Source organism: Passer montanus, unplaced genomic scaffold (assembly GCF_014805655.1).
Source record: "Passer montanus isolate IOZ18808 unplaced genomic scaffold, ASM1480565v1 scaffold35, whole genome shotgun sequence".
In the NCBI taxonomy this organism is placed as follows: Eukaryota; Metazoa; Chordata; class Aves; order Passeriformes; family Passeridae; genus Passer; species Passer montanus.
This window is the reverse complement of record NW_024368263.1, coordinates 6,961,046-6,984,552: the sequence shown is the minus strand read 5'-3', so window position 1 is coordinate 6,984,552 and position 23,507 is coordinate 6,961,046. Positions and strand designations below refer to the sequence as shown.

The window sequence follows — 23,507 nt, the reverse complement described above, 5'->3', positions numbered from 1 at the left end:
GGGCGGGGTCGGTGCGGCGCCGCGGCCCGGAGCGGGGCGGCGATGGCCCGGCGGGACCCCCCCTTCACCGCGCACACACGGGCCGGGGCCGGGCCGCTCCATCCCGCCCATGGAGCTGGCGGTGAGCAGCCCCGAGCCCGGCGGGGCGGAACGGAGAGCGGTCGGCGGGCTTTGCCTCCCCCGCAGCCCCGCAGCGCTGGGGACGGGCCGGGCAGCTCGGGCTGCGGCCGCTCGGGAGGTGCCGGCGTTGCCCAGGGCCACCAGCACCCCCCGCGGGCTCCGGGCGAGCCGCGGAGCCAGAGCACCGCCCCAGCTCGGCGTGAATGGCAGCCGCGCTCCTCGCTGCCCCGCGCTTCACCTGCTCCGCTCTGAGAACCCTTCTGAGAGCCTAGACCCTGTGTGATCAACCACAGCACCTTCTCTGGGGCTCACAGTGAGGATAAACCCCACGCCAGTGACCTCACATGGCCACAGGGTGCATGGAGGCCAGCAGGGGTGAACCGGCCCTCTCCAGCTCCTGCTGAGCTTGTCCAGATCTCCTCTGCCTCTTCACATCCCAAACTTTCCTGGATTTTGTCCCTGTGGGTGCTGCTTTGCCATCATCTGCAAGCCGCCCGGGGCAGCGAGCACACGCGGATGTGGCAGCCCTAGCCCGAGATAAGAATCAGAGATACCGGCCTCCTCACACCTGGACAGGCCTTTCCTTCGCAGCCCCGCTGTGCCTTGGTGTGCCCGAACAAAGGGTGCTTTGAGGGATGTGGATGTGCTGCTGGCAGAACCTGCTGGTCGCTGTCCCCATGCAAACGCTGTGCTGTTATGGGCTGGCTGCTGGTTTAAGACCTGGAGCTCACTGCTGACTGCATCTGGAGCTGGGCAGAGACAGCGCTTGGCAAGACTGCCCACTGCCCTTAACAGTGAGGGCAGAGCTTCCCCAGCCTGTGTCAGTACAGGTGGGTCAGCCCTGGTGAGGAAACAGCCCCTCCTGTGACCCACAGCTCCTGTCTGCATCCTCCCAGGCAGATCTGGACCTGTTTGTTCCTCAGCAGCCCCAGGGCCATAGGAGAGGACGAGTTTGCTCTCTCAGAGGGATGCTTGCCTTCTGTGGGCTGCAACAGCCTCAGATGGAGAACTGAATTCCTGAGTTTGTTACTCTGTATTATTTAGGTTGGAATCTGAAGTTGTGCCTTCACTGTGCCAGGAACTACTCATTTCCTCAATGGCAGGGTTTAACCCCAGCCAACTCCTCACTCAGTGAGGTGTAAAGAGAACCAAAAGGGTGAAAGTGAGAAAGCTTACAGGCTGAGATAAAGACAGATTAATAATTAAAGTAAGAGCCATACATGCAAACAAAGCAGAACAAGGAATTAATTCCCCACTTTTAATGGCAGGCAGGGGCCCAGCCATGCCCAGGACAGCACCACACACAGCAAGGAGGACAAAGGCCATCACTCCCTTCCTCCTCCTTTATCCCCTGAGCCTGACATGGATGGCCTGGGATGTCCCTGGGGTCACTTGGGGTCAGCTGTCCTGGCTGTGTCCCTTCCCAGCTCCTTGTGCCCCCCCAGCCTCCTCACTGGAGGGGTGAGGAGCAGAAAAAGCCTTGACTGTGCAAGCACAGCTCAACAGTGACAAAAACATCTCCAGGTTACCAACCCTGTGTTCAGCACAAAGCCAAAACCCAGCCCTGTACAAGCTAATATGGCAAAAAATCCCCATCCCAGCCAAAACCAGTACACCACCCCTGCAGGGACTCTTGCTGTCACCTGGAGGGCTTCAGCTCTGAACCAGCAGGTTTTTTGCTTTGTCTTTGCAGCTCCCTGGCAATTGGAACCACAACTGGATACAGACTGTTCTCCTTAAGTTCTGTGGAGCAACTGGACCAGGTCCATGAAAGCAGTAAGTCTCCTGTTTCCCTGGGGAGGAATATTGACCAGCACCTTGAATTTGTAAAAATCCTTCACATTTATGTTAGAGCCCAGTTCTGTTGCACTGCTGCCCTCCTGACAGCAGCAGTGTGTGCTGCAGCCCAGCACTCTGAGGCAGTTTCCCCCTGGAATGTTTCAGGTACACGAGGAGCAGCCCACAGGCTTCCAGCACAGCTGCTGGACAACTCCCAGCCTTTTAATCCAGTGTGGTATTTACAAGCAAGATGTTTTTAACAGGTTTTCCATGTCGAGAAGGTCACTCCCAGCAGGCCTGCAGCTCTTAGCTGTGCTCACAGCAGCATGTAGCACACACTGAGCAGCCCAAAACAAGGCTGGCCTCATGGAGCAGGGACTCCAGGCTGCTTCAGCTGAGCTGCACTGGAGATAACACTTGCCAGCTGGGTGTGCTCATCTGTGGATATGTTCTCAGTGGCTGCAGGAGGAGCCTCAGCAGTCAGACACAGCTGCCTCATCTGGAGCAGGGTCCAGGCTCCTTTCTCAGTCAGGCAGAGGGAAGCAGGTCCCTGCTGGTGACACACTCAGGGTGATGGGCTGAGGCTCAGCCTGTCCCACATGCCTTTGTTCCTCCAGGGCAGCACAGCCCAAAGTGAGCTTCACTCAGGGCTGGGCAGGCTGGAAATGGCAGTCCCTGGGGATTTAGGTGCAGGGCCAGCAGCACCATTGCCTGGTGCCTTCTCCACACAGCAGGGGTAATCCCAAACACAGTCCCTGCAGGCACTGTTTGCTTCCTCAGGGAGGCTGAGAGAAACCAGACACCACACAGCAGAAACCAAGCCACAGCCAGCTCCTGCCTCACCTCAATAAACCACTCACACCCCCAGAAACTCCCCTGACCAAAGGAAAAGTGCTCCTCCCTTTATATCCCCTTCCCAAGGATCTAGTGCAGCTGGAGGACCTGAGGATTAGCTTCAGCTGGGCCCTGCCCAGGGGAGAGAGGCACAGCAGCACCGTCAAAGAGAACTGGCTATGTTCATCCAGTGGATATGTTCTCTGGTGTTTCATTTCTGCCTGCAGGGGAAGGTTCTTTTACCCCTTCCTGCTCCCACCTCATTGCTTTGTGCCAGGCACAAGAAATTATTCACAAAAATGATGTTGAACACCTTAGCACAGAGCCTCCCAACCCCATCTCCTCTTGAGCTGAGCCTTGTTGCTTCAAGCCCAGCTGAAGGCTCTGCCTTGCTCTCCTTGTGTGCCCAGATGAAATCCCAGATGTTTACATCGTGGAGCGTCTGTTCTCCAGCAGCCTGGTGGTTGTGGTCAGCCATGCCAAGCCGCAGCAAATGAATGTCTACCACTTCAAGAAGGGGACAGAGATCTGCAACTACAGCTATTCCAGTAAAATCCTGTCCATCCGGCTGAACCGGCAGGTGAGAGGGGTTACCACAGGCAGCCCACTCTGCCTCTGCTGCTTCTGCTTTCCAGCTGGGAGCATTCTGGGAGCTTTGCAGGGGGCTGTGAGTGGGATTGGAGGGCTGGGTGCCTGTGCTCTCCTCCCAGCCCCTGGCAGGAGCTTCAGGGCTGTGCTATCATCTTCCACCACTGTTTCCTTCAGGAAAATGCAGCCTTGTTTTGGTGGCAGTTATTACACAAAGGCTTTTTGTCATCTGCCTTCTTACCTGTTCAGGACACAGCTCTGCCAAAAAAACACCTTTTCATGTTCCTCCCTCTCTTGGATTCCACATCCTGATTCAGGTCCACCTCTGCTGTCTTGGGTGCAAACGAGACCTTCAAAGTTGGTTACAAAAACCCAGGAGTAACTTTTCCACACTTATCTGTGGATAAGGCAAAAAACTGCTTTCCAAGTGCTGGCAGCCTTGCTTTGGTTTTAAAGGTATAAAACCCACTCAGGCCACTTAGAATGAGAGTTTTAGAGTGTTATTTTCTGGTGTGACACAGCTTCATGCAGCCCTGAGCTCTTTTGGAGGATTTTAAGTCATCTTTTCCTATTGTCCATAATTATTTTCCAAGTATATGCCCTAAGAGGCAGAGGACATTTTACAATGAAGAAATAAGCAGTCTGGGTAATTGTATATAATCAGCCTCTCCTCAGTTAGCAACAGTGAGACCTGCAGTGAGCTCTCTGGGCTGAGCTTCCAGTAAAGCTGTCTTTGACCAGGAGTTCCTGCACTACAATTAAATCTGTCCTAAATTGATTTTTTTCACTTAAGCTTACAGTGAAACTGGCAAAAGAGAGACTTCCTTTGAATTGCAGATAGATGTGTGTGTGTAAAAATAAACCGGGAGGTTCTGCTGAGCAGCTCGAGGAGATTGGTGTGAATAAAATAAGTTCAGGCTACTCCCCATGTGCTGCCTGAAGGTGATGCACAGTCCCAGCCTTGAATACACATTTCTTGGCTGCTGGGGTTCAAATCCTGGGCTGAGCTCATCCTCTGGCTGTGCCACAGACACACCTAGAGGGATTTGAAGATGCTACAGATGTTTAGAAACACAGAATCACAGTCATTTAGGTTGGAAAAGACCAATGAAACCATCAGGTCCAACTATTCCCCAGCACTGCCAAGGCCACCACTAAACCCTGTTCCAAAGTGCCACATCCACACATCTTTTAAAGCCCTCCAGGGATGGTGACCCCACCACTGCCCTGAATATGTTCAGTGCTTAATAATCTTTTCACAAAGAACTTTTTCCTCAAGTCCCATCTGAACCTTCCCAGTTTGGGTAGGTTGAAGAGAAGTCATTATTTCAGTCTGCATTCAGGAGTTAAACTGGTGGCCATCACATTCTGCATGTGACACTTGAACTCTTGCCTGAGCTTCTGTAGGAAAGCTGCACTCCTCTGGGAGTTCACAGAAGGACAAATCCCAGACAAGGCATTCACTCAGGGAAATGGTGACAAATTAACCAGGAACAGGTCTCAAACAAAAGGTGCATGTTTCAATCTGTTCTCTCTGTGAAAAAGCCCTCATTGTGCAAACAAGCAAAGCCCTCTGTTGTTGTTGTGGGGATTCTCAGTCCCAAGCTCCATGAGAACTCTGAATGTGTGGAGGCAAATCCTGATTTGTCTCAAAGTGGGCAATCAGGCTTTGCTCTGGGACTGCCGGGAAGCTCCTGGGTTTTCATTCACTGCTGAAACCCTGCTGAGCTCTTTGGAGAGGTTTGAGGTGTTTATCTGGCTGTGTCCAAACCCATTTAAGCCCCCAGGCACAGCTCAGTTATCTGACCTGATCCATTCAAACCTCAGAATGAGCTGGTGAGCAGTGACATTTTGGACAATTAGCAGTGCCTTGACCCTGTGTAATCAATCACAGCACCTTTTCTGAGGCTCACAGTGAGGATAAAGCCCATGCCAGTGACCTCACATGGCCACGGGGCTGCATGGAGGCCAGGAGGGGTGAACCAGCCCTCTCCAGCTCCTGCTGAGCTTGCCCAGACCTCCTCTGCCTCTTCACATCCCAAACTTTCCTGGATTTTGTCCCTGTGGGTGCCAGCATCTCTGGCTGCTGCTTTGCCATCATCTGGGCCTTGACCCTGTGTAATCAATCACAGCACCTTTTCTGAGGCTCACAGTGAGGATAAAGCCCATGCCAGTGACCTCACATGGCCACGGGGCTGCATGGAGGCCAGGAGGGATGAACCAGCCCTCTCCAGCTCCTGCTGAGCTTGCCCAGACCTCCTCTGCCTCTTCACATCCCAAACTTTCCTGGATTTTGTCCCTGTGGGTGGCAGCATCTCTGGCTGCTGCTTTGGCATCATCTGCAAACCTCCCTTCACCTGGACATCAAGAGCAGCCCGTTCTGGGAAAGCAGATGGTGGCTTTGCCCAAATCAGCTGTATAAATATTCCTCTGCTTGCAAGTGCATGGCTCTTACTGTAGAAAAGGCAAAGTCTTCCTGGAAATGCAAAATGGCTCTGACACAGCCCCAGATGCTGTGGTTAGCAGGAATAGAAGTGGGAAAGAGTTTGATCTGAGAGTAATGGTGGAGCAAGGCAGAGATTTTTAATGTGGGTGTTTCAAGTTAGTGACTAAGCTCCACATTTAGATACTAAATAAGTGGCCTCATTTCTGAAGAGGTGGAGGCTTCCTGGACATGGATTCAGGATGGATAGGATCTGGGCTTAGGCTTTTATTGGGATGTTTGTAGTGCTTCTGGTCTCTTGGCACTAAGGGGGGTGAAGCTGTGCACTCGCTGGACTTACAAAGCTCAGCCCTTCAGGCAGACCCAAAGCCTGGTCCCAAAAAAAGCCTCTGTGCAAAAAGTCTCTGTGGTGACACAAAGCTGAGTGGCCGCAGGGATGGTGGCCCAGGGCTAAGGTTCCAGCATCAGGCTTCCCTTTGCCCTTCTGCCCTGCCTCCCCTTGGCTTGGCAGCTCCTTGTGGCTGGGTGGATGTTCCTGGTGGGGTCAGCAGAAGAGGTACAAGCACCTGAACTTGGGAAATCCCAGCCCCTCAGCCAAGATGGTGCAAGGATCATTGTCCCTGAGCAAAGGTGTCTCAGCTCTGTGTTTGTGCAGTTCTGCAGGGCGCAGAAAGCAGAGTCTTCTCTGCTGACACTAAAGGGCAAAACAAACATTCATGTGCTGGGCAGGTGCATTAAGTTTGGCAGCAGTGGCAGACCCAGCACCTCCATTTGTCTCCCAAATCAGGAAGGGCCTGCATGCCCATCTGGAGGCACACTGCCAGGCAGGATTGCAGCCTCTCTGCTGCCAGGTCTTGGTGATCAAAAAGTTCATTTTGAACTGTAGAGAGAAGTTGGGGTAGGGATAGATGGCAGTCAAGGCCTGAGGTGGGGTGCAACCATGGTGGGTGTTGCTGTTCCTGGGGATGTGGAAGATGCAGAGGAGCAGAGAAGTCATGGTGTTTTGTCTTCTCTCTAAAGCAATGCTGGATGCAAAAACTCAAAACAAGAGTTGTACAAACCCAACTGTGAGAGGGGATGAGAAGCAGAAGAGATCACGTTTCTGTTCCATTTCAGCGTGTGGGAAATTCCTCTTGGGTTTGTTTGACAGCAGAGGTTTGGGTTTGGGAAGTGTGGGAGCAGCAGCCAGAGGCACTGCTGGTTCTGTGCATGTCCCCTGTGTCCTTGCAGAGGCTGGTGGTGTGCCTGGAAGAGTCCATTTACATCCATAACATCAAGGACATGAAGCTTCTGAAGACTATTATGGATACACCTCCCAACACTACAGGTGAGCATGGCAGAACTGTGTGAAAGGGAGCTTTGGAGAGCCACAGCACTGTTAGAATTTAAACCAGCACGTGGCCTCTGTATCCTCACCCAGCACTGGGAAGACGGAAATGCATGGAGGCAGTCAGGCAGGCTGGGGAGAATCATGGATAAGCAGAGTTGGAAGGGACCCACAAGGATCACTGAATGCAGCTCCTTGCCCTGCACAGCAGCATCCCAACATCCCAACCCTCTGCCCAGAGCATTGCCAAACTCTCCTTGGGCTCTGTCAGGTGCTGTGATCAGCTCTGTCCTGAGCAAACCCCTGCCCTGGCCAGAGCAAACCCCTGCTCTGGCCAGAGCAGATGCATCAGAGGAGAGCAGAGATGGGCAGAAGGGTCTGAGTTCCTTTTGGGGTCAGCTCCCAAAGTGATCTCTGGGGACAGAACACAGAGGCAGACACAGCCCCAGTCCCTGCCAGGGAGTTCCCAGGAGCTGCCACGTGCTGTAACTGCATGCAGGCTGCGAGGCTGAGGGCAGGTGGCTGCAGCACAGATCCTGTGTGTGTGGCACAGGGGGAACCCGGCTTTCCTGCTGCTGGGAGAGGCTATTTATAGCAGCAGAGAGGGAAGCTTGGCCGGGTGCCCGTGGTGCTGTGCTGTCCTGCAGCATCCTTTCATGGCTGGGTGCTTGGGAAGCTGCTGATGTGCTCACGCTTGGCCCCGAGGCTTTCAAGGGATGCTGTGCCAGCAGCTCCCCTGACCTACTTCAGGTCTCACCAGATGGGCTCTCTGTGTGGATTAAACATGCTAAATGCTGCAAGTATAATTAAAGTTTAAAACCTTCCTGAGAAGCCCCAGCAGCAGGATGGGCAGGGATACCCAGGCCTGGAGCTGTTCTGCAGAGGGGCTGGAGGATCAGGTCATGCTTTAAGAGCAGCAGGGCAGGACTGGGATGGTGCAGATGACAGGCTTAGTGTTTTAAACCCCTTTTGCTGCAGCAGCTGTCACTGAAATGAGCTGAGTGACAAGTGCAGTGCCCCTGTTGTTCCTGGGCCACCTGCTTTGGTCCCAAGCTTGACCCCAAGGACGGTGTGTCCAGGAGGTCAGGGCAGGCCAGCCTCAGTGCTCTTTGTGCAGCTTGTTTAGGAGTGGGAGTCTGTGCTGGGGGTTTAGGAGCACATGAAAACTGTGCCACCCCCTAAAGTGTGTGCCCTGGGCACGGTGACAGCAGCGCAGGCAGGACCAGGGTTTGCTGCAGCCACACTGGCCAGTCACAGTGAGATCTCTGGCTGTTCCTGGCCAGCACCTGGCTCCTGCTCCAGCCTCCTCCACGTAGGAGAGGAAAATGCCCACGGTGTCCAAGATAATTGTTTTTCATGTGATTCACATCAGGGGCAGGATTTGAACCAAGCAGGTCACAGTGCTTGAGGTGGCTTGTGTGCTGTGGAGGCACATCTTGGGAGTGACTGCAGCTTTGGAAACCACCTTGTGGCTCCCCCCAAGCCCTGGATGTGCCTGGACCTGCTGCCCTGAGGGCAAGGCCAGGCTTCCTGGACACAGTAGCATTTTTCCATGCTGCTTGAGGAAGCCACCTGTGACGTGGCACTCCCAGAGGTGCCGTCTGAGCAGCGCCAGCCTGCCTGAGCCCAGAGCAGCACCAACCCTCACCATGCCTGGGGGGCTGCTGCTGAGGGGACAGGAGCATCTTCAAAGGCTGGCCCTGTGGTCCTTGTTCTTTGCGTGTCCCCGAGGTCAGCCCAGTACACTCACATCTGTGTTTTGCCCTGGCCTGGTTTTGCGGCTGCTCTGCAGCCAGAGGAGCAGAGGGAGCGGGTGACTCAGCCGCTCAGAGCTCGCTTTGTTCAGCTCCAGCCTTCCCTGATCCTGAAAGGCTGTGCTGATCCCGCCGTGCCGCCTGGGCCGGGGGATCACCATCCGGAGGGGGCAGGATGCTCATCGCAGCAGCACTCTCTGGGCTATCTTTGCCTTCCTCCCATCCCTCCCTCCTTAATTGCCTTTTAATTGCTGGCCCTTGCTGCTGCCGCGCTCCCCGTGCGTGACGCGCACGCCTCTGGAGCGTGGGGAGCGGATCCCCGCGGCCTCTGGCCGATCCTGCAGCTCCTGGCTCCGCTGCGGTCTCTTTGTTTGGTTATAAACAATGACCTAAAACGAGAGCTCCGGCCGATCCTTCCCCGCGGCTGCTGGGCGGGGGCCAGGGCCGTGTCCTGACACGGGGCTTGCACGGCACGGCACGGCACGTCCCGTCCCATCTACGTGCGGTGTGTGGCTGTCCCGCTGGCCCCTCCGGGGACCCGCGGCTTCCTCCGCACGTGGGATTAGGAGGGACCCCCGCCGCGGGTCAGGAAGCTCCGGTCGTGCTGGAGCCTCGGCTCGGGTTTGGGAGGGCTGTGAGCACACGAGGACCAGGGTTTGCTGCAGCCACACTGGCCAGTCACAGTGAGATCTCTGGCTGTTCCTGGCCAGCACCTGGCTCCTGCTCCAGCCTCCTCCACGTAGGAGAGGAAAATGCCCACGGTGTCCAAGATAATTGTTTTTCATGTGATTCACATCAGGGGCAGGATTTGAACCAAGCAGGTCACAGTGCTTGAGGTGGCTTGTGTGCTGTGGAGGCACATCTTGGGAGTGACTGCAGCTTTGGAAACCACCTTGTGGCTCCCCCCAAGCCCTGGATGTGCCTGGACCTGCTGCCCTGAGGGCAAGGCCAGGCTTCCTGGACACAGTAGCATTTTTCCATGCTGCTTGAGGAAGCCACCTGTGACGTGGCACTCCCAGAGGTGCCGTCTGAGCAGCGCCAGCCTGCCTGAGCCCAGAGCAGCACCAACCCTCACCATGCCTGGGGGGCTGCTGCTGAGGGGACAGGAGCATCTTCAAAGGCTGGCCCTGTGGTCCTTGTTCTTTGTGTGTCCCCGAGGTCAGCCCAGTACACTCACATCTGTGTTTTGCCCTGGCCTGGTTTTGCGGCTGCTCTGCAGCCAGAGGAGCAGAGGGAGCGGGTGACTCAGCCGCTCAGAGCTCGCTTTGTTCAGCTCCAGCCTTCCCTGATCCTGAAAGGCTGTGCTGATCCCGCCGTGCCGCCTGGGCCGGGGGATCACCATCCGGAGGGGGCAGGATGCTCATCGCAGCAGCACTCTCTGGGCTATCTTTGCCTTCCTCCCATCCCTCCCTCCTTAATTGCCTTTTAATTGCTGGCCCTTGCTGCTGCCGCGCTCCCCGTGCGCCATTCCTGGCGTGAGGCGCACGCCTCTGGAGCGTGGGGAGCGGATCCCCGCGGCCTCTGGCCGATCCTGCAGCTCCTGGCTCCGCTGCGGTCTCTTTGTTTGGTTATAAACAATGACCTAAAACGAGAGCTCCGGCCGATCCTTCCCCGCGGCTGCTGGGCGGGGGCCAGGGCCGTGTCCTGACACGGAGAGTGCACGGCACGGCACGGCACGTCCCGTCCCATCTACGTGCGGTGTGTGGCTGTCCCGCTGGCCCCTCCGGGGACCCGCGGCTTCCTCCGCACGTGGGATTAGGAGGGACCCCCGCCGCGGGTCAGGAAGCTCCGGTCGTGCTGGAGCCTCGGGTCGGGTTTGGGAGGGCTGTGAGCACACGGATGTGGGGCAGGAAGCGAGCCAGGCACGTTTGGCGTGTGACAGGATTCACCGGGCTGCATCCTCAGCCGGCAGCGGGACGAGAGGCAGGAAGAGATGCTCTTTTCCGAGGTCACCTGGGGGACAAGTGGATGGATGTATCCACACACGTATCCATCCCTCCCTGTCCCATCCTGTAATTCCTGCCCACTTTGAAAGGAGTGGCATTTAGGAACCTTTGGGACAAAACCAGATGGCTCTTATGGGGAAGAATTCCCCCTGTGCTTAAAATTTTGCTGTGTTCAAGTTCCGTGTTGGCCGGAAACTCCCTGCACAGCTGGCGCATTTCCTTTGTCTTTCTCTGCTTCCCTTTTCCGTTCAGAGCAGAAGGAAATGGCACTGCCTTCAGCCAGGCTGCAATGGAGCTGTACCCATGCTGGGCTGCTCCTTGAGCTTCCAACCCAGCACCTGCACCCTGTGCACATCTGGACGTGTCCAGATGTGGCTGGACAGGAGTGCTGTCAGCCCTCAGACCCACATTTGCTGTTTGATGCACCTACTCCTGCCTTCTCCAGGGAGATGATGCAGGGGGAAGCCCAGAGCGTGCTGCAAGGCCGGGTCTGGGTGCCCCGTGCTCGGGGAGGGTGGCAGGGCACAGCCGCCGTTCTGTCCCGTACCAGCAGATGTCCCCACGGCCGAGGCGTTCCCAGCGCCGGCACCAGCAGTCCCAGAAGGAGCCGGAGCCCGAGCCCCGCCGTGCCCCGAGCTGTCCCCCCCACTCCCAGCCTCAGCCGTGTCCTTGTCCCCCTGCCAGGTCTGTGTGCTCTCTCCATCAACCACGCCAACTCCTACTTGGCTTATCCCGGCAGCGCGAGCAGCGGAGAGATCGCGCTTTACGACGGAAATACTTTGGTAAGTGCGAGGCTCAGCCTTTGGATACCGGCAGGGGCTGAAAACAAACAGAGCCACGGCAAAGCCAACGGGGCCCTTGGGAAGGATGAATAAATGCACTCCACCGAGCTGGAGTGCAAGGGAATTGCCTGGCAGGCACATCTGGACGTATCCCCCGCGCTCGGAGCAGACAGCTCTGGGATCAGGACGTGCATCTCCCAGCACAGGATATTCAGGGAAACGTGACCCACTGCCCTGCAGCCCGAGGGCCACTGCCAGGCTGACACTGGGGCTGCCGTGGGAGCATCAGCAGCAGATCCCGTGGGATTGATGTGGCCAGAGTGGGTCAGGGGGGTTGGAGCTGCTCCAGGCACGGCACAGGACCTGGAGCAGCTTTGCCACACTGAGGGCTGGAAGGGATGCCTGACTCTAAGTCACAGAGAGGGCAAAGTGTCCAAAGTCCCCTTAGGAAATCTGTCCCTGGCTGGATGCAGGGTCATGATTATCCACTGTTTATGCCAGGGCTTTGAGTTACATAAGGCTGGTGGCTCCGTACGTGCAGCCAGAGCTGAGGATCTGCAGCAGGGGAGGAGCAAGCACAGGGAAAATGCTGCTGCTCCAAGAGGTGCTGCAAGGCCTGGGGCTCCCTGCAGGTACCAGGGTGGTGTCACTGCAGCAGGACTTGCTGTGCAGCACAGGGAGTTGCAGGGAAGCCAGTTCTCACCCCAACAGGGAAGGGCCAGGCTTTGGAGAGGGTGCAGGCACAATCCTGAACCCTCGGGGAGTTGAGGTTCTCTGCCCCTGGGGTGAGTGTCTTGTAATCACAATGGCCATAATAGCTGGGGAATGAACTCAAGGCAGGGCAGAGATAAACTGCTGAGGATGTTGAAGGGATACCATCAGCACATGATGATCCCGTGAATCCCTATCAGCAGGTGTGGATAGGCTGCAAGGCAGGAACGCCCTGCCCTCACACAGTCCAAGGACCAGCGTGTGCCTTTGCCCACACAGTCCAAGGACCAGCCTGTCCCTTTGCCCACACAGTCCAAGGACCAGCGTGTGCCTTTGCTCTCACGTTCCCTTGTGCCCTACAGAAAACAGCCTGCACCATTCCTGCCCACGATGGGCCTCTGGCTGCTCTCGTCTTCAACTCCACCGGCTCCAAGTTGGCCAGTGCTTCTGAAAAAGTGAGTGTGTGTGCCTGCAAGTACCCTCCCTCTGCCCAGGGCTGCATCAGCACCCCTGAGCTGCCCTGTCTTAATCACAGCCAGCACAGAAGGGCCGCTGACTGGTCAGTGTATGGGATTAGATTGAGCCCAGCTGGCAAACAGGAGGAGCCTTTGCACATCCTGAGTTTCCTGGGTGTGTCAGGGACTGGGCTCGGGCTCCTTGGCCTGCTCCTACGTGGTATTTCCATTTGCATTTTTTGCAGGGCACAGTCATTCGTGTATTTTCCATTCCTGGGGGGCAAAAACTCTATGAATTCCGGCGAGGGATGAAAAGGTCAGTTCATTCTTCTGGCACTGACAAGTACACAGAGGGCTCCCAGAGCCAAAGTGTAAACACAGGGACACAGGGCAACGTCAGATCCTGGTGGCTTTGGCATCTTTTGCAGAAGGAAAACAAGAGCAAACGTATCAGCTGGAAATGTCACTGTGCCAGGCTGTGCCCAGCTCATTGATTCCTTCAGTGTGTCACAGAACAGGGCGATGGCAGGGAACAGACACGGAGTCACTCCACTTACTCTGTCCTTTCTTTTTTCTTATTTGAAATTATGAAGTCCCCAAAATTGTCAGAGACCTCATTCTTGCTGAGGCTCTGCAGGAGATGCTCTTTGTGTCCCACTGTTCAGCACTTTGGATATCCTCCCTGGTCTCTGCAGCACCAGAAGCTGCAGTGAGGCTGGCACAGATGTTCCCTCCACAGGCAGCTCTGTGAGCAAGGACATTTCCACCTCTCTGGCTGTTTGTCACTAGCTTGAGGCTTCCCCTATCCCTGCTGAGCAAAGGGATTAGGAATTGCTCATCAGTGAGCCCACAGGCTCAGCAGCAGCTGTGCAGGGTGATCCTCACCATGGATGGGTCTCCTTCCTGCCCATCCCCTCCTCTGTGAGCCAAACCCAGCAGTTCCCCTGAATGCATTGCTGTGGGAGTGACCAGTGCTGTCCTTGCTCGGCTCTAGGTATGTGAACATCAGCTCCCTGGTGTTCAGCATGGATTCCCAGTTCCTCTGTGCTTCCAGCAACACGGAGACTGTGCACATCTTCAAACTGGAGCATCTCACAGACAGGTGAGGGGTTAGCCTGGCCTAACCTGCCTGCCCCAAGGCTGTGTCTGCTTCAAAGGTCTCTGTGTTTACACAGCTGCTCTCCACGTCCTCACCATGTACTCTCCATGAGCAATTCCAGGTGCACAGTGTCTCTGTGTCCTGAGGGACTCACTCTTTGGAAAAGCCACACTGCACCCCTGCTGTCGGCCTCTCCAGGTCTCTCTGGCTTTATTAGGTGCCACTGTCCCCTGTCTTCTCCAGCCAGGCTGCTGCACAGTGTAAATGTGCTCCAGAAAACCCTTCACCCGTGTGAGATCGGGTCTGTTCCTGACATTTTGTCACGCTGATCATGCTAACCCCACTGACACTGCTTTGTGACCCCCTCAGCCGGCCAGAGGAGCCTCCAACCTGGAGTGGTTACATGGGAAAGATGTTCCAGGCTGCCACCAACTACCTCCCTGCCCAGGTGTCGGGCATGATGAGCCAGGACCGAGCCTTTGCCACCGTGCGGCTGAACATCTCCGGGCAGAGGAACATCTGTGCCCTGTCCACGTACGTGCTGAGCTGCTGAGCCTGGGCCAGGCCAGCCTCGCCGCCTCCCCTGGCTGCAGAGCACGTGCTGTGGGTGCTGCTGTGTCTGGGTGGCTGAGGGTTTTGGCCTCAGGGTGCTTCTCCCAGCAGGATTCAGAAGCTGCCTCGGCTGTTGGTGACGACGTCGGATGGACATCTCTACATCTATAACCTGGACCCACAGGATGGAGGGGAGTGCGTGCTAATTAAAAATCACAGGTAACTCTGCTTCCACTCACACCTCATACAGAGGCTGATCTTCTAAAAAATTAAGGGAAATCTCACCTGGCAGCACAAAATGGAGCTGTAGGAGCAAGGGAACTGAGTTTGTGATTGGAGCTACCTGGTCTGACAGACGTGGCTGGGAAGCACATCAGCAGGCAGGGACACAGGGCTTCTTACAGGAGAAACCTCAGACATCTCAGATGCCATGGCCACTGTGGGACATCCCAGCTTAGACTGGGCAGGCTGTGCTTTAGGAGATGCCTCCAGCAGCAGAGCTCTGACCATTGTGGTGGCAGGAGAGCAGAGCACCTTCTCCAGCTTGGAGTGGGTGCTGGGGAGGGAGATGACTGGATGGTGTGGAGGGACACTGTGAGCTTCTGAGAACAAAGCCCAGTGCCAAAGCAGAGGAATTTCTTCATGGAAGGGGTTGTTAAGCATTGGATGGGGCTGCCCTGGGAGGTGGTGGGGTCGCCATTCCTGGAGTTGTTCAGGGAGTGACTGGATGTGGCCCTCAGTGCCCTGGCCTGGGTGACAGGCTGGTGGTGATCAGTCAAAGGTTGGGCTCGATGATCTCAGAGGTCTTTTCCAACTGAAATCATTCTGGGACTCTGTGGAAACAGAGCCTCCCGCCGCTCTTCAGGCCATATGCAAATCCCATTAAGTGCGTAACCCCCCCGCACACATCTGGGCTGCTTGGCTCCAGATGTGAAGCCTTTGGGGTGGGGTGAGATGTAACATGTGCTCCAGGCCAGGAGGTGGCTGCCAGCCAGGAAAGTGCCAGCAGCTTTTGGAAAAGCCACAAAACAAAAGCACTTCAAAGCTGCGCTGTCCAGCGCGCGCCGCCCGCAGCCCCCAGCCTTGTCATGTGGGCTCCTCTGAGCATCAGAGGGCTGAAAAGGGCCCTTAGGTCATGAGTTACATTACATCATACTATATCTCTGCTCAAACTCTGTCCTAAACTAGCCAGGACTGCTTTTCCCATCTAGTCTGCTCCTGTTGGAAGCCCTTCGGAGCCCCCTCTGTGATTAGAAACACTGTTTGCCTTTGTAACCTAAAGCTTTTGTGGTCAGTCTGTTCCCTTCTGTTCCCGTGCCAGCATTGTCCTCCAGCCGAAGTGGTGCTTCCCCTATCTCCTTCTTCACCCCCTGCTTTCCTTGTGGAGCACAATGCTCCCCTGTCCACAGCACTGCTGGGGCTGCTGCATGCAGTGATGGGGATGGGTGATGTGCTTCGAGGAGATGTGGATGCATGGGCTTGTCTTAGCTGGAGCTGGGGAGGGACAGCCAGGATCAGAACTAACTCTTCTCCTCTCTCTTGATCTGTACAATTAGTCTGCTTGGCTCAGGAAAGATGGAGGAGAACAAAGAAAACGACCTTCAGTCTCCAGTACCTCAATCTTATGCAGCAACTGTAGCCAGACAAAGTACAGTGCCTTCAACTTCGACCATGCCAGGTAAGCACATCTGCCCTTCCTCAGGCAGGAGCCACAAAACCACCTGGGGCAAAGGGGAAAGTGTCCCACATTCCAAGGGCTCATCCAGGATCATCACATGTGCACTGCACGCTGGGGCAGCAGGACTTTGGAGCTCACCAGGTTCATCCCCTGCCACAAAAACAGGGCACGAGTTTTCTGCTCTGCTCCCTGTGCCAGCTCTGCTCCCTGTGCCACAGACAGGCCCAAGGCAGAGCAGGAACCACTCTTTGGCAGACAGCAGCTGCTGCCAGGTGGTTTCCAGGAGTTGTAACCATGGGTATAGGAGTCAGGGCTCACTGTTTTTGTGTCAGTCACTCTTTTTGTGGTGAGATTGCCACAGAGTCTCTGAAGCTGGTACACCTTGTACTAAGCTGCTGCAGGAAAAGACTGGATGACTGTCTCATTATATTCCCAAGTGGAAGATCCACACACAAATGCAGATCTTACTCTGAAATTGGTGCTTAGGTTCATGGCAGGGGGAGGAAAGCTGCTGCCATGGGAGCTGGCCATGTAGTTCATCCATAATCCATAGTATCCCTGGAGACACCTTCCTCTTCCTCAGTCCATGCAGCCAGAGGAAGCAGCTCAGTGCTAAAGAGGTGGTTGCAGTGTCTGCTGCTTGTGTGCAGCTCCTCCCATCCCTTCCTGCAGTAACCCCTGGTGTTTTCCCCTGGCAGGTTACTCGGAGGATGGCGGAGCCCTGCGGGGGGAGGTTATCCCAGAGCACGAGTTTGCAACTGGACCAGTCTGTCTGGATGATGAGAATGAATTTCCTCCTGTGAGCATTCGGGACCCCTAAACCTGCAGTGCAGCCCTCATGCTGAGAAGGAAGTAGTAACCTCTCCCAGAAGAGATTCCATGGCCCCCTCCTTGTCCCAGCTCAGTGGGAAGCCTAAAATAACTGGATGGGTTCTAGGGACAGTGCCAGGAAAGTGACAGCCCCACTAAACAGCAGCTGGGGATGGGACAAAAGTGATCAAACCTGAGCAGAGATAGATCTGAACTAACTTGCTGAATGGTGTTAAGATCCAGACCTAACCTTTGTGCCTTGTGCAGATTTCTAATATTACCAGGAATAGTTTTAATTGGAACAATTTAGAAATAAAAACTTAATACCCTGTTGCATTTTCAGTCAGTTGTGTTAGTTCATGGAATGCAACTGGAACATACCTGAACCTCACCAGTCTCTTCATTTCCAAGGTAACTGAGAAGGAAACTCCTTTTCCAAGTACAAAGATGAAAGGAATAACAGAGTTTTAAACCATTTTATGATTTTTATGTGGCACTTTCTCAGCTACCATTGGAAGGAGCTAGTGGATTTTTCAATCTAACTTCAGCCTGGCAGTGTCTTTCTGGCTCCTTTTCCTATTCCACACTCATTAATTAAGTATCTAACCCCTAATTGGACAAATGTTGGTCTGTGCTATGATCTGGTTGTAATCAGTGGTGTCTTCATAGCAGTAATGCAGCAGAATACTGTAATGGATTTCAGGTTGCAGCTTTGGCAGGCTTTTGGAATTCCTTACTTCATTTTTACATATCCTGCTGTTGGAGTTTTGCCTGAAAAGGAGGAAGTACAAACCTTATCCCAGGATTCGTTCCATGTGCTGAGCTGACCTCTGTGAGGCACCTTCCTCTGAGCTGAGGCAAATGTTACTTAGATAAAAGGAGGCTGGCTCATGACTCCCTTTGAGCCAGCACCACCTAAACCCAGCTCAACTCACACAGCCCTCAGATTATTTCTTTCCTTACCTGCAACATTCCCTGGGAGCAGGAATTTCCCACTTGTCCAACTCCATTACTCAAGAAGGATATTTAAAATGTCTCCCTTGCTGTGCCCACAGAGAAGGTGATGGCCCAGTCCCCTGGAAGGAGCAGCAGGGACAGAGAGAAATCCTTTGTTTCCTTCTGCTAAACCTGCTCTTGAACTCATGGTTTGGGGACAAGCAAATGGCAGCACGCAGGGATCACGCTGCTCCTGAGTGAGGCGTCCTGCTGGGGCTGTGCTGGATGAAAGCAGCCCCAAACCCCTGCTGCAGCACAGCAGGTGCTGTGTGCAGTGAACTTTGATCCCTCCCAATCCTGTCATGAACCTGACAGAGCAGTGACATGTGTATTGTTAGGGAGGAGGTGGTGTGGGAAGGGAAGGTGCTTTCCAAAAATATCCCTGATAACGGTGCCTGAGCAAACGGAGCTCCCAGATAAAGCCCCCGCTCCTGGCTTTGGGGTTTGCCCTCGCAGTGGGAGCACTCAGGATGTTTGGATGCTCTGCATTTCACTGAACTTGGCTGTTTTCTCAGCACTTGAGATCTCCAGTCTCAGTGAAGGGGGTTTCAGGCATCGGTCACTCCTGTGCAGAGAAGGAGGGGGAGAAAACCTGACCTTATCCAACAAAAATGTTTTGACAGCGTTCGGCTTTGCGGAAACATGGGAAGGGTTTTGTTTGTTTTCCAGTGTGCAACAAAAAGACTTTTCAAAACCTCAAAACTTGTGACAAAATGGAATATTCACCCGCAGCCCACGGTATGGCTTTGAACTCAGACATGGTTCTGGAGAAACAGCAGTGCTCAAACCCCACAGTTTCTCCCCATTTTGAAACCTCTTGTCTTCCCTTGACCTCAAGCAAGACTTCAGAGGCTCAGCTGTTAAAGACTGAGGAAAACCAGCTTCAGCCTGACATAAAATCTGTCAAACACTGCCTGTTCCTTAAGTGGAAGGAGGGACAGATCAGAGAGGAGATGAGGAGCCCAAGGAGGACTCATAAAAAGTGGCCTCACAAGAGGGAACGTGGATGTTGCTGCTGCTGGTGCCAGGATTGCCGAAGGAGGTTAAACCAGTTCAGTGACAATTCCTGCATGGATGGGGTGGATTCAGCACTCCCAAGTCACTGCTGGTCTTGGGCAGGAAGGACTCAGGTGTGACTGAGGAGGACAGGGGGCTGAAGCCAAGGGGCTGTGCTGGATGGGCAGGGATGAGGCTGCAGAGCCCTCACCCTGCAGGATCAGAAGATTTTACAGGGTGGGGAGAGCACAGCCAGCTCTGGCTGCAAAATGGTGGCAGTTTGGGCTGTTTTGTGCTCACCTGCCTGAGTAGCCACCCCTGTTCTGTGGGGGTAGCAGGGAGTGAGGTTTGCAGGGGTGCAGGGGGTGTGTTTGGGGCCAGGCAGGGCAATGCAGTTTTGGGGTGGTGCTGTGGGGTTTGGCAAAAGAAATCCTACAGGATTCTACAAGCAGCACAGCTTGTGTGCAGCTGGGGAGTGCAAGCAGGGGATCTGCCCAGAACTCCTGGGATTCAGCAGGAGGGATGGTTTCTTCAGCAGATTGGTCAGTGCTTTCCAGATAGGTGATCCATCCTGCATTTGGCTGCAGGGCCCAGAGGTGAAGGTTTTATCAGGAGAGCCATTTCATTAAGTCAAGTGAGACTGCAATCAGCTCTTCAAAGGCAGCTTCCCCTCACTGATACTCCATCACTCTTAAAAACCATCTCTTTCCCATTGGTTTTTGGCTCCTCCAAAACAGTTTGGGCACTGTCCTGTGCTGCCAAAGGATGCTGCTACCTGTTGGAGGGAAAAAATCCAGGAGGATCTACAACAGGGCCAAAATCAGTGCCCTATCATGAGGTCCACACACCCCTGTGGTGCTCCAGACCACAGATCTTGATACAGCAAACCAGGCTGCAGATACATCTCTGGCTCTGTGGAAGCAGCATTGGCCCAGATTCCTCCTGGCTCTTTGCTGGATGGTGTTTCCCTCATTCTGTTGCATGGATATGGACACTTAATTAATTTAAGTGATTATTTTTTAACAGCTGGCTGGTAGCAGAGGAAAGGCCACAGACTTTCCACTGAGGCTCTATTGTAATTATGTGTCATAGGGGATGAGGGAGTTGGCAGAACCTGGCTCCTGCCCTTGTAGCTGAGCCTGGCATTTTGGGCAGCTGGAGCTTGCAGGATTAAGCCCAGCTTATCAGTACATTATCTGAGGGCCCCTGGGAGTTGTGCCATCCAGTGTCAATGCTTGTGCCTGGAAACCTGGCCAGTGATGGTCCTGCAGCTCGTGGAGAGACAATCCTGGGAGGAGGAGCTGGCAGAGACTCTACAGCAGGAGCTGTGGGCTTCACATCCCTTCCAGCTCACGCCTGGCAGGGCTGGAGCTGGGGCAGATCTGTGCCAGGGCTGCCTCATCCTGGGCACATTTCACCCAGGATCTCTGTGGCAGGAGTAGCTGATGGCAGGTGAATCAGGGTCCTCTGCTGCCTGTTCTTCTCTGCTCCTGCTTCACTCTTTCACTCAGAGGCTTTGCTGGTGTTCAGGCTGGGCTTTCCCTCCCCTGATCCTGTCTAACATGTTGGAGTTGAGCTCTGGGATCCATCCAGAAACCCCAGAGCAACACAGGGATGCTCAGCACAAACCTTTCCCTCCAGCCACGCCAGAGCTGAGCTTTTTGGGAGCACTTGGTGAGGCAAATGCACTTCACCCCAGGAACTGCACTCCCCAAAGCCTGGCTCTGCTGAGCCCAGTGCCAGCCCGAGGCCAGACCCCCTTATCACTGATCCAGATGGTTCCTGTTCCCAGGACTGTCAATCTGGGGAGGGGGAGAGCAAATAAATAAACCTCTCACCAATCTGCCTTGGGATGGAAAGTAAAACACTGCGGGACATCCCTCCCCCTGCTCCTCCCATGTGCGTAAAACCCGCTGGAAACGCTCCCTGGTGCTGGGAAAAGTAAGGCCCTTGTGTTTTGATTTTGGTAGATAATCTTGTGCCGTGGAGGTCAGCCGGGCAAGGCGAAGAGGTCATGAGGAGAAGCAAAACACCCACGCTTAGGACAGCTGCTGGGAGGTGCTCTGGAAAAGCCAGGAGTTTCGAAGAACAGATCTGTGAGTCCCCGAGATGAGAAAAAAAAAAGATATAAATTAAGGTGGGCCAGACTTTTTCCCGTGTGTAAGTGAACACCTGGCCCTGTTAGCCCCTGTTTTAATTTGTGTCTGGGTGGGGTGTCAATGTACTGTATGCACAAGGCTCTATTTAACAAACTCTATGTTAGAACCACAGTGTAAATGCTAATTTAATCAGATTTGTATGTAACCAGAATTTTATATACCCATTTGTCCCTTTTCTAATTTATGCTGTTTTATGTGTATAAATGTACTTATAGGAAGAGATATTAAACTTATGTCTTTGTACAGTATATACAGACTATTTTAACCCAGGCAAAGTATTTTTGCAGTGATATTAGAGAAGATGCCATTTGCTATGTTGAAAGACAGAATAAAGTCACAGTCTGTCCCTGGCAGCTCCTGCTGTTCTTTTTGGGGCCCTAAAGGTGTCAGTCTGGATTAAGTTTGGGGAGTAGGAGAGGGTTTGGGGGCAGCACACCTGGGTGAGTCCACACAAGTCCTCTTACGGCCAAAGAAAGATCTGGGTGTGTAAATCAGAATCCAGAATGGTTTCAGAACACCCTCATTCAGCTGCTGAGAAATCCCAGTGGTTTCTCAGGTTTCAGCTGCACCTTCATTTCTGCCTTTGCAGCTCCCCAGGCCTTTGCACCTGCCCAGAAATGCCCCACAGGAGCTGCTCCACTCCTGTGCCCGTGCTGGGATCAGCAGGAGCAGCTCCTCTGCCTGGAGCCCTGATCTGCTGGGAGGCCCCAGGGCAGGGACCTCTCCCTGACCTCCCAAAACCTCACAGTTACACTCTTCTCTTTGCTGAGAGCTGATGGAGAGCAGCCCAAATTCTCTCCCTGAACCTTCAGGGAACAGCCTTTCCCAAACCCTTGGATGTCACAGCACATCCTGAGCTCCACCCTGGCAGAACAAGCTGAGCATCCTTCCCACATGGAGGGCAGCCCTTGGGGACAGCCTGGGACCCCCTTCCTTCCTTCCTTCCTTCCTTGCACAGACAGCTGGGTCTTGCCCTGACCCCTCTGGTGAAGCTCAGCAGCTGCTGGGGCAGGTGCTCCATTCCCAGAGCACTCCCCTCCTGCCAGCCAGGAATTTTCTCTCTGCAGCCACCAAACCTGCAGGGGCAGATTGCCCAGAGGCTGTGAGCCCCATGCTCCCCTGCCCTGTGCTCCCCCAGCTGCTCCTGTAAGGTTTCTGTTCAGAGGAAAACCAAGCAAATTTCCCAGAGGATTCCTCTCCCAAAGCCAGCTCTCACAGAAGGTAGTTTTAATAAAAAAGCTGTCTCTTCCCAGATAAAGAGCCCTACAAAAAGCCTTCCACATGCCCAGGGTCCAAAGGGGACCCTCTGTGCTCCCCCAGACCCAAAACCAGCTCACCTCCCTCTTCCCAGCACGGAGCAAAGGGAACCACAGCCTCCATCCCTCTCCATGGCCACCTCCAGCCTGGAATTCACAGACACCACCCTTGGGAAAGGAGCAGCCTGAGCAATTATTTGCTTAAAGACAGAGCCAGGGTGTTCTCTTTTCCACGTGGGGATCCCGTGTGGTTTGGTGAGCCCCGTGGCACCGGCAGCCCACGTGCTGCACGTTGCAGCAGGGAATTGCAGCTGGATCCTGGGAATAATCTGCAACCGAGACGTTGTCTGCTGCAATGTCCTGCAGAGCTTGGGCATAAGCCCTGCTGATGGCAGGCAGCACTGCCTGGTACTCCCTGGAGGCCACATCCAGAGGCTGCTGCTCCTGGAGGTCACGGTCCAGGTTGAAAATGAGGGGTGGGTGGTGCTGCTGTGCCGGCCCCGTGCTGCCATCACAGGCCATGGCCCCTCCTAGGGAGGAAATGGGAGAAAACCCTGGAGTCACAGAGGTCTGGGATCACCTCTGTGTTCCTCACCCACCCAGGATGGCCCATTCCCACCCCATCCAGGAGCATTCCTGAGACCAGCCCCAGGCTGCAGCACCACCCTGCAGCCAGCTCAGCACATCCTTGGGTCTGCTCTTGGCTGAATTAACCTGAGTAGGTTTTCACCTGCATCTGCAGGGATCTAAGAATTCCAGAAGCCTTTTCCCAGGCTTTAGAAGCTCTGGAAGTGCAGTACCTGTGGTGTAGAAGGCCTTGTACTGAGCCAGCCGCAGCGCCTGGATCTCGCCCACCTTCCCGGCTGCGCCGCTGTTGGGGTGCAGCAGAACCTGCAGAAGGACAGGAGAGTTCCTGTCAGCCCATGGCAGGAAAACCTGCTCCATGGAACCCACTCCCTCCCCAGATGAGCCACATCCCACCCCTGAGCACATCCACTGGACTCTGAGCAAACAGCAGAGCTGTGAGTGCTGAAGCTGCTTTGCCTTCCTCCTAATTCTGTCTCACAGCAAGAAAATGAGTAAATAATTCTGGAGGGTATGTGGACATTTGGCCAACAATGAACCCACCATATTAACTGGTGCATTGGCTGGGAAATCCCAAATTGGTGAACTGAAAGCACTTCATGAAATTGGTGTTTCTGCCTGGTTTCAAACTGAAACC

At 54.5% G+C, this 23,507-nt stretch overlaps 2 protein-coding genes across 6 annotated transcripts in view; one reads left to right on the top strand and one right to left on the bottom strand.

Moving 5' to 3' along the window:
- The first annotated feature begins 1,813 nt into the window (after window positions 1-1,813).
- On the top strand, window positions 1,814-21,382 carry WIPI1 (WD repeat domain, phosphoinositide interacting 1). 3 transcript variants are annotated; one of them, XM_039716079.1, is made up of 13 exons: window positions 1,814-1,896; window positions 3,144-3,313; window positions 6,995-7,091; window positions 11,476-11,573; window positions 12,647-12,739; window positions 12,985-13,055; window positions 13,734-13,841; window positions 14,208-14,372; window positions 14,502-14,609; window positions 15,947-16,068; window positions 16,767-16,867; window positions 18,544-18,612; window positions 20,841-21,382. In XM_039716079.1, exons 2-13 carry the CDS (start codon window positions 3,227-3,229, stop codon window positions 20,886-20,888), a joined length of 1,167 nt encoding a protein of 388 aa, XP_039572013.1. In that variant the 5' UTR covers window positions 1,814-1,896; window positions 3,144-3,226; the 3' UTR covers window positions 20,889-21,382. The 3 variants fall into 3 exon arrangements, with proteins under 3 accessions (XP_039572013.1, XP_039572014.1, XP_039572015.1); XM_039716080.1 differs by lacking the exon at window positions 18,544-18,612 and having other exon boundaries at window positions 16,767-16,920; XM_039716081.1 differs by lacking the exon at window positions 18,544-18,612 and having other exon boundaries at window positions 1,815-1,896; window positions 20,841-21,136.
- Window positions 21,383-22,244: 862 nt separating this feature from the next.
- Window positions 22,245-23,507, bottom strand: part of ARSG (arylsulfatase G) — a 30,984-nt gene continuing 29,721 nt past the window's right edge. For all 3 annotated transcript variants that reach the window (XM_039716075.1, XM_039716074.1, XM_039716076.1), the window contains 2 exons: window positions 23,086-23,176; window positions 22,245-22,815 (listed from right to left, as the gene is read on the bottom strand). In XM_039716075.1, the coding sequence (XP_039572009.1) occupies window positions 22,487-22,815; window positions 23,086-23,176 (420 nt within the window). In that variant the 3' untranslated portion in view covers window positions 22,245-22,486. The remainder of the gene's footprint in view (window positions 22,816-23,085; window positions 23,177-23,507) is intronic.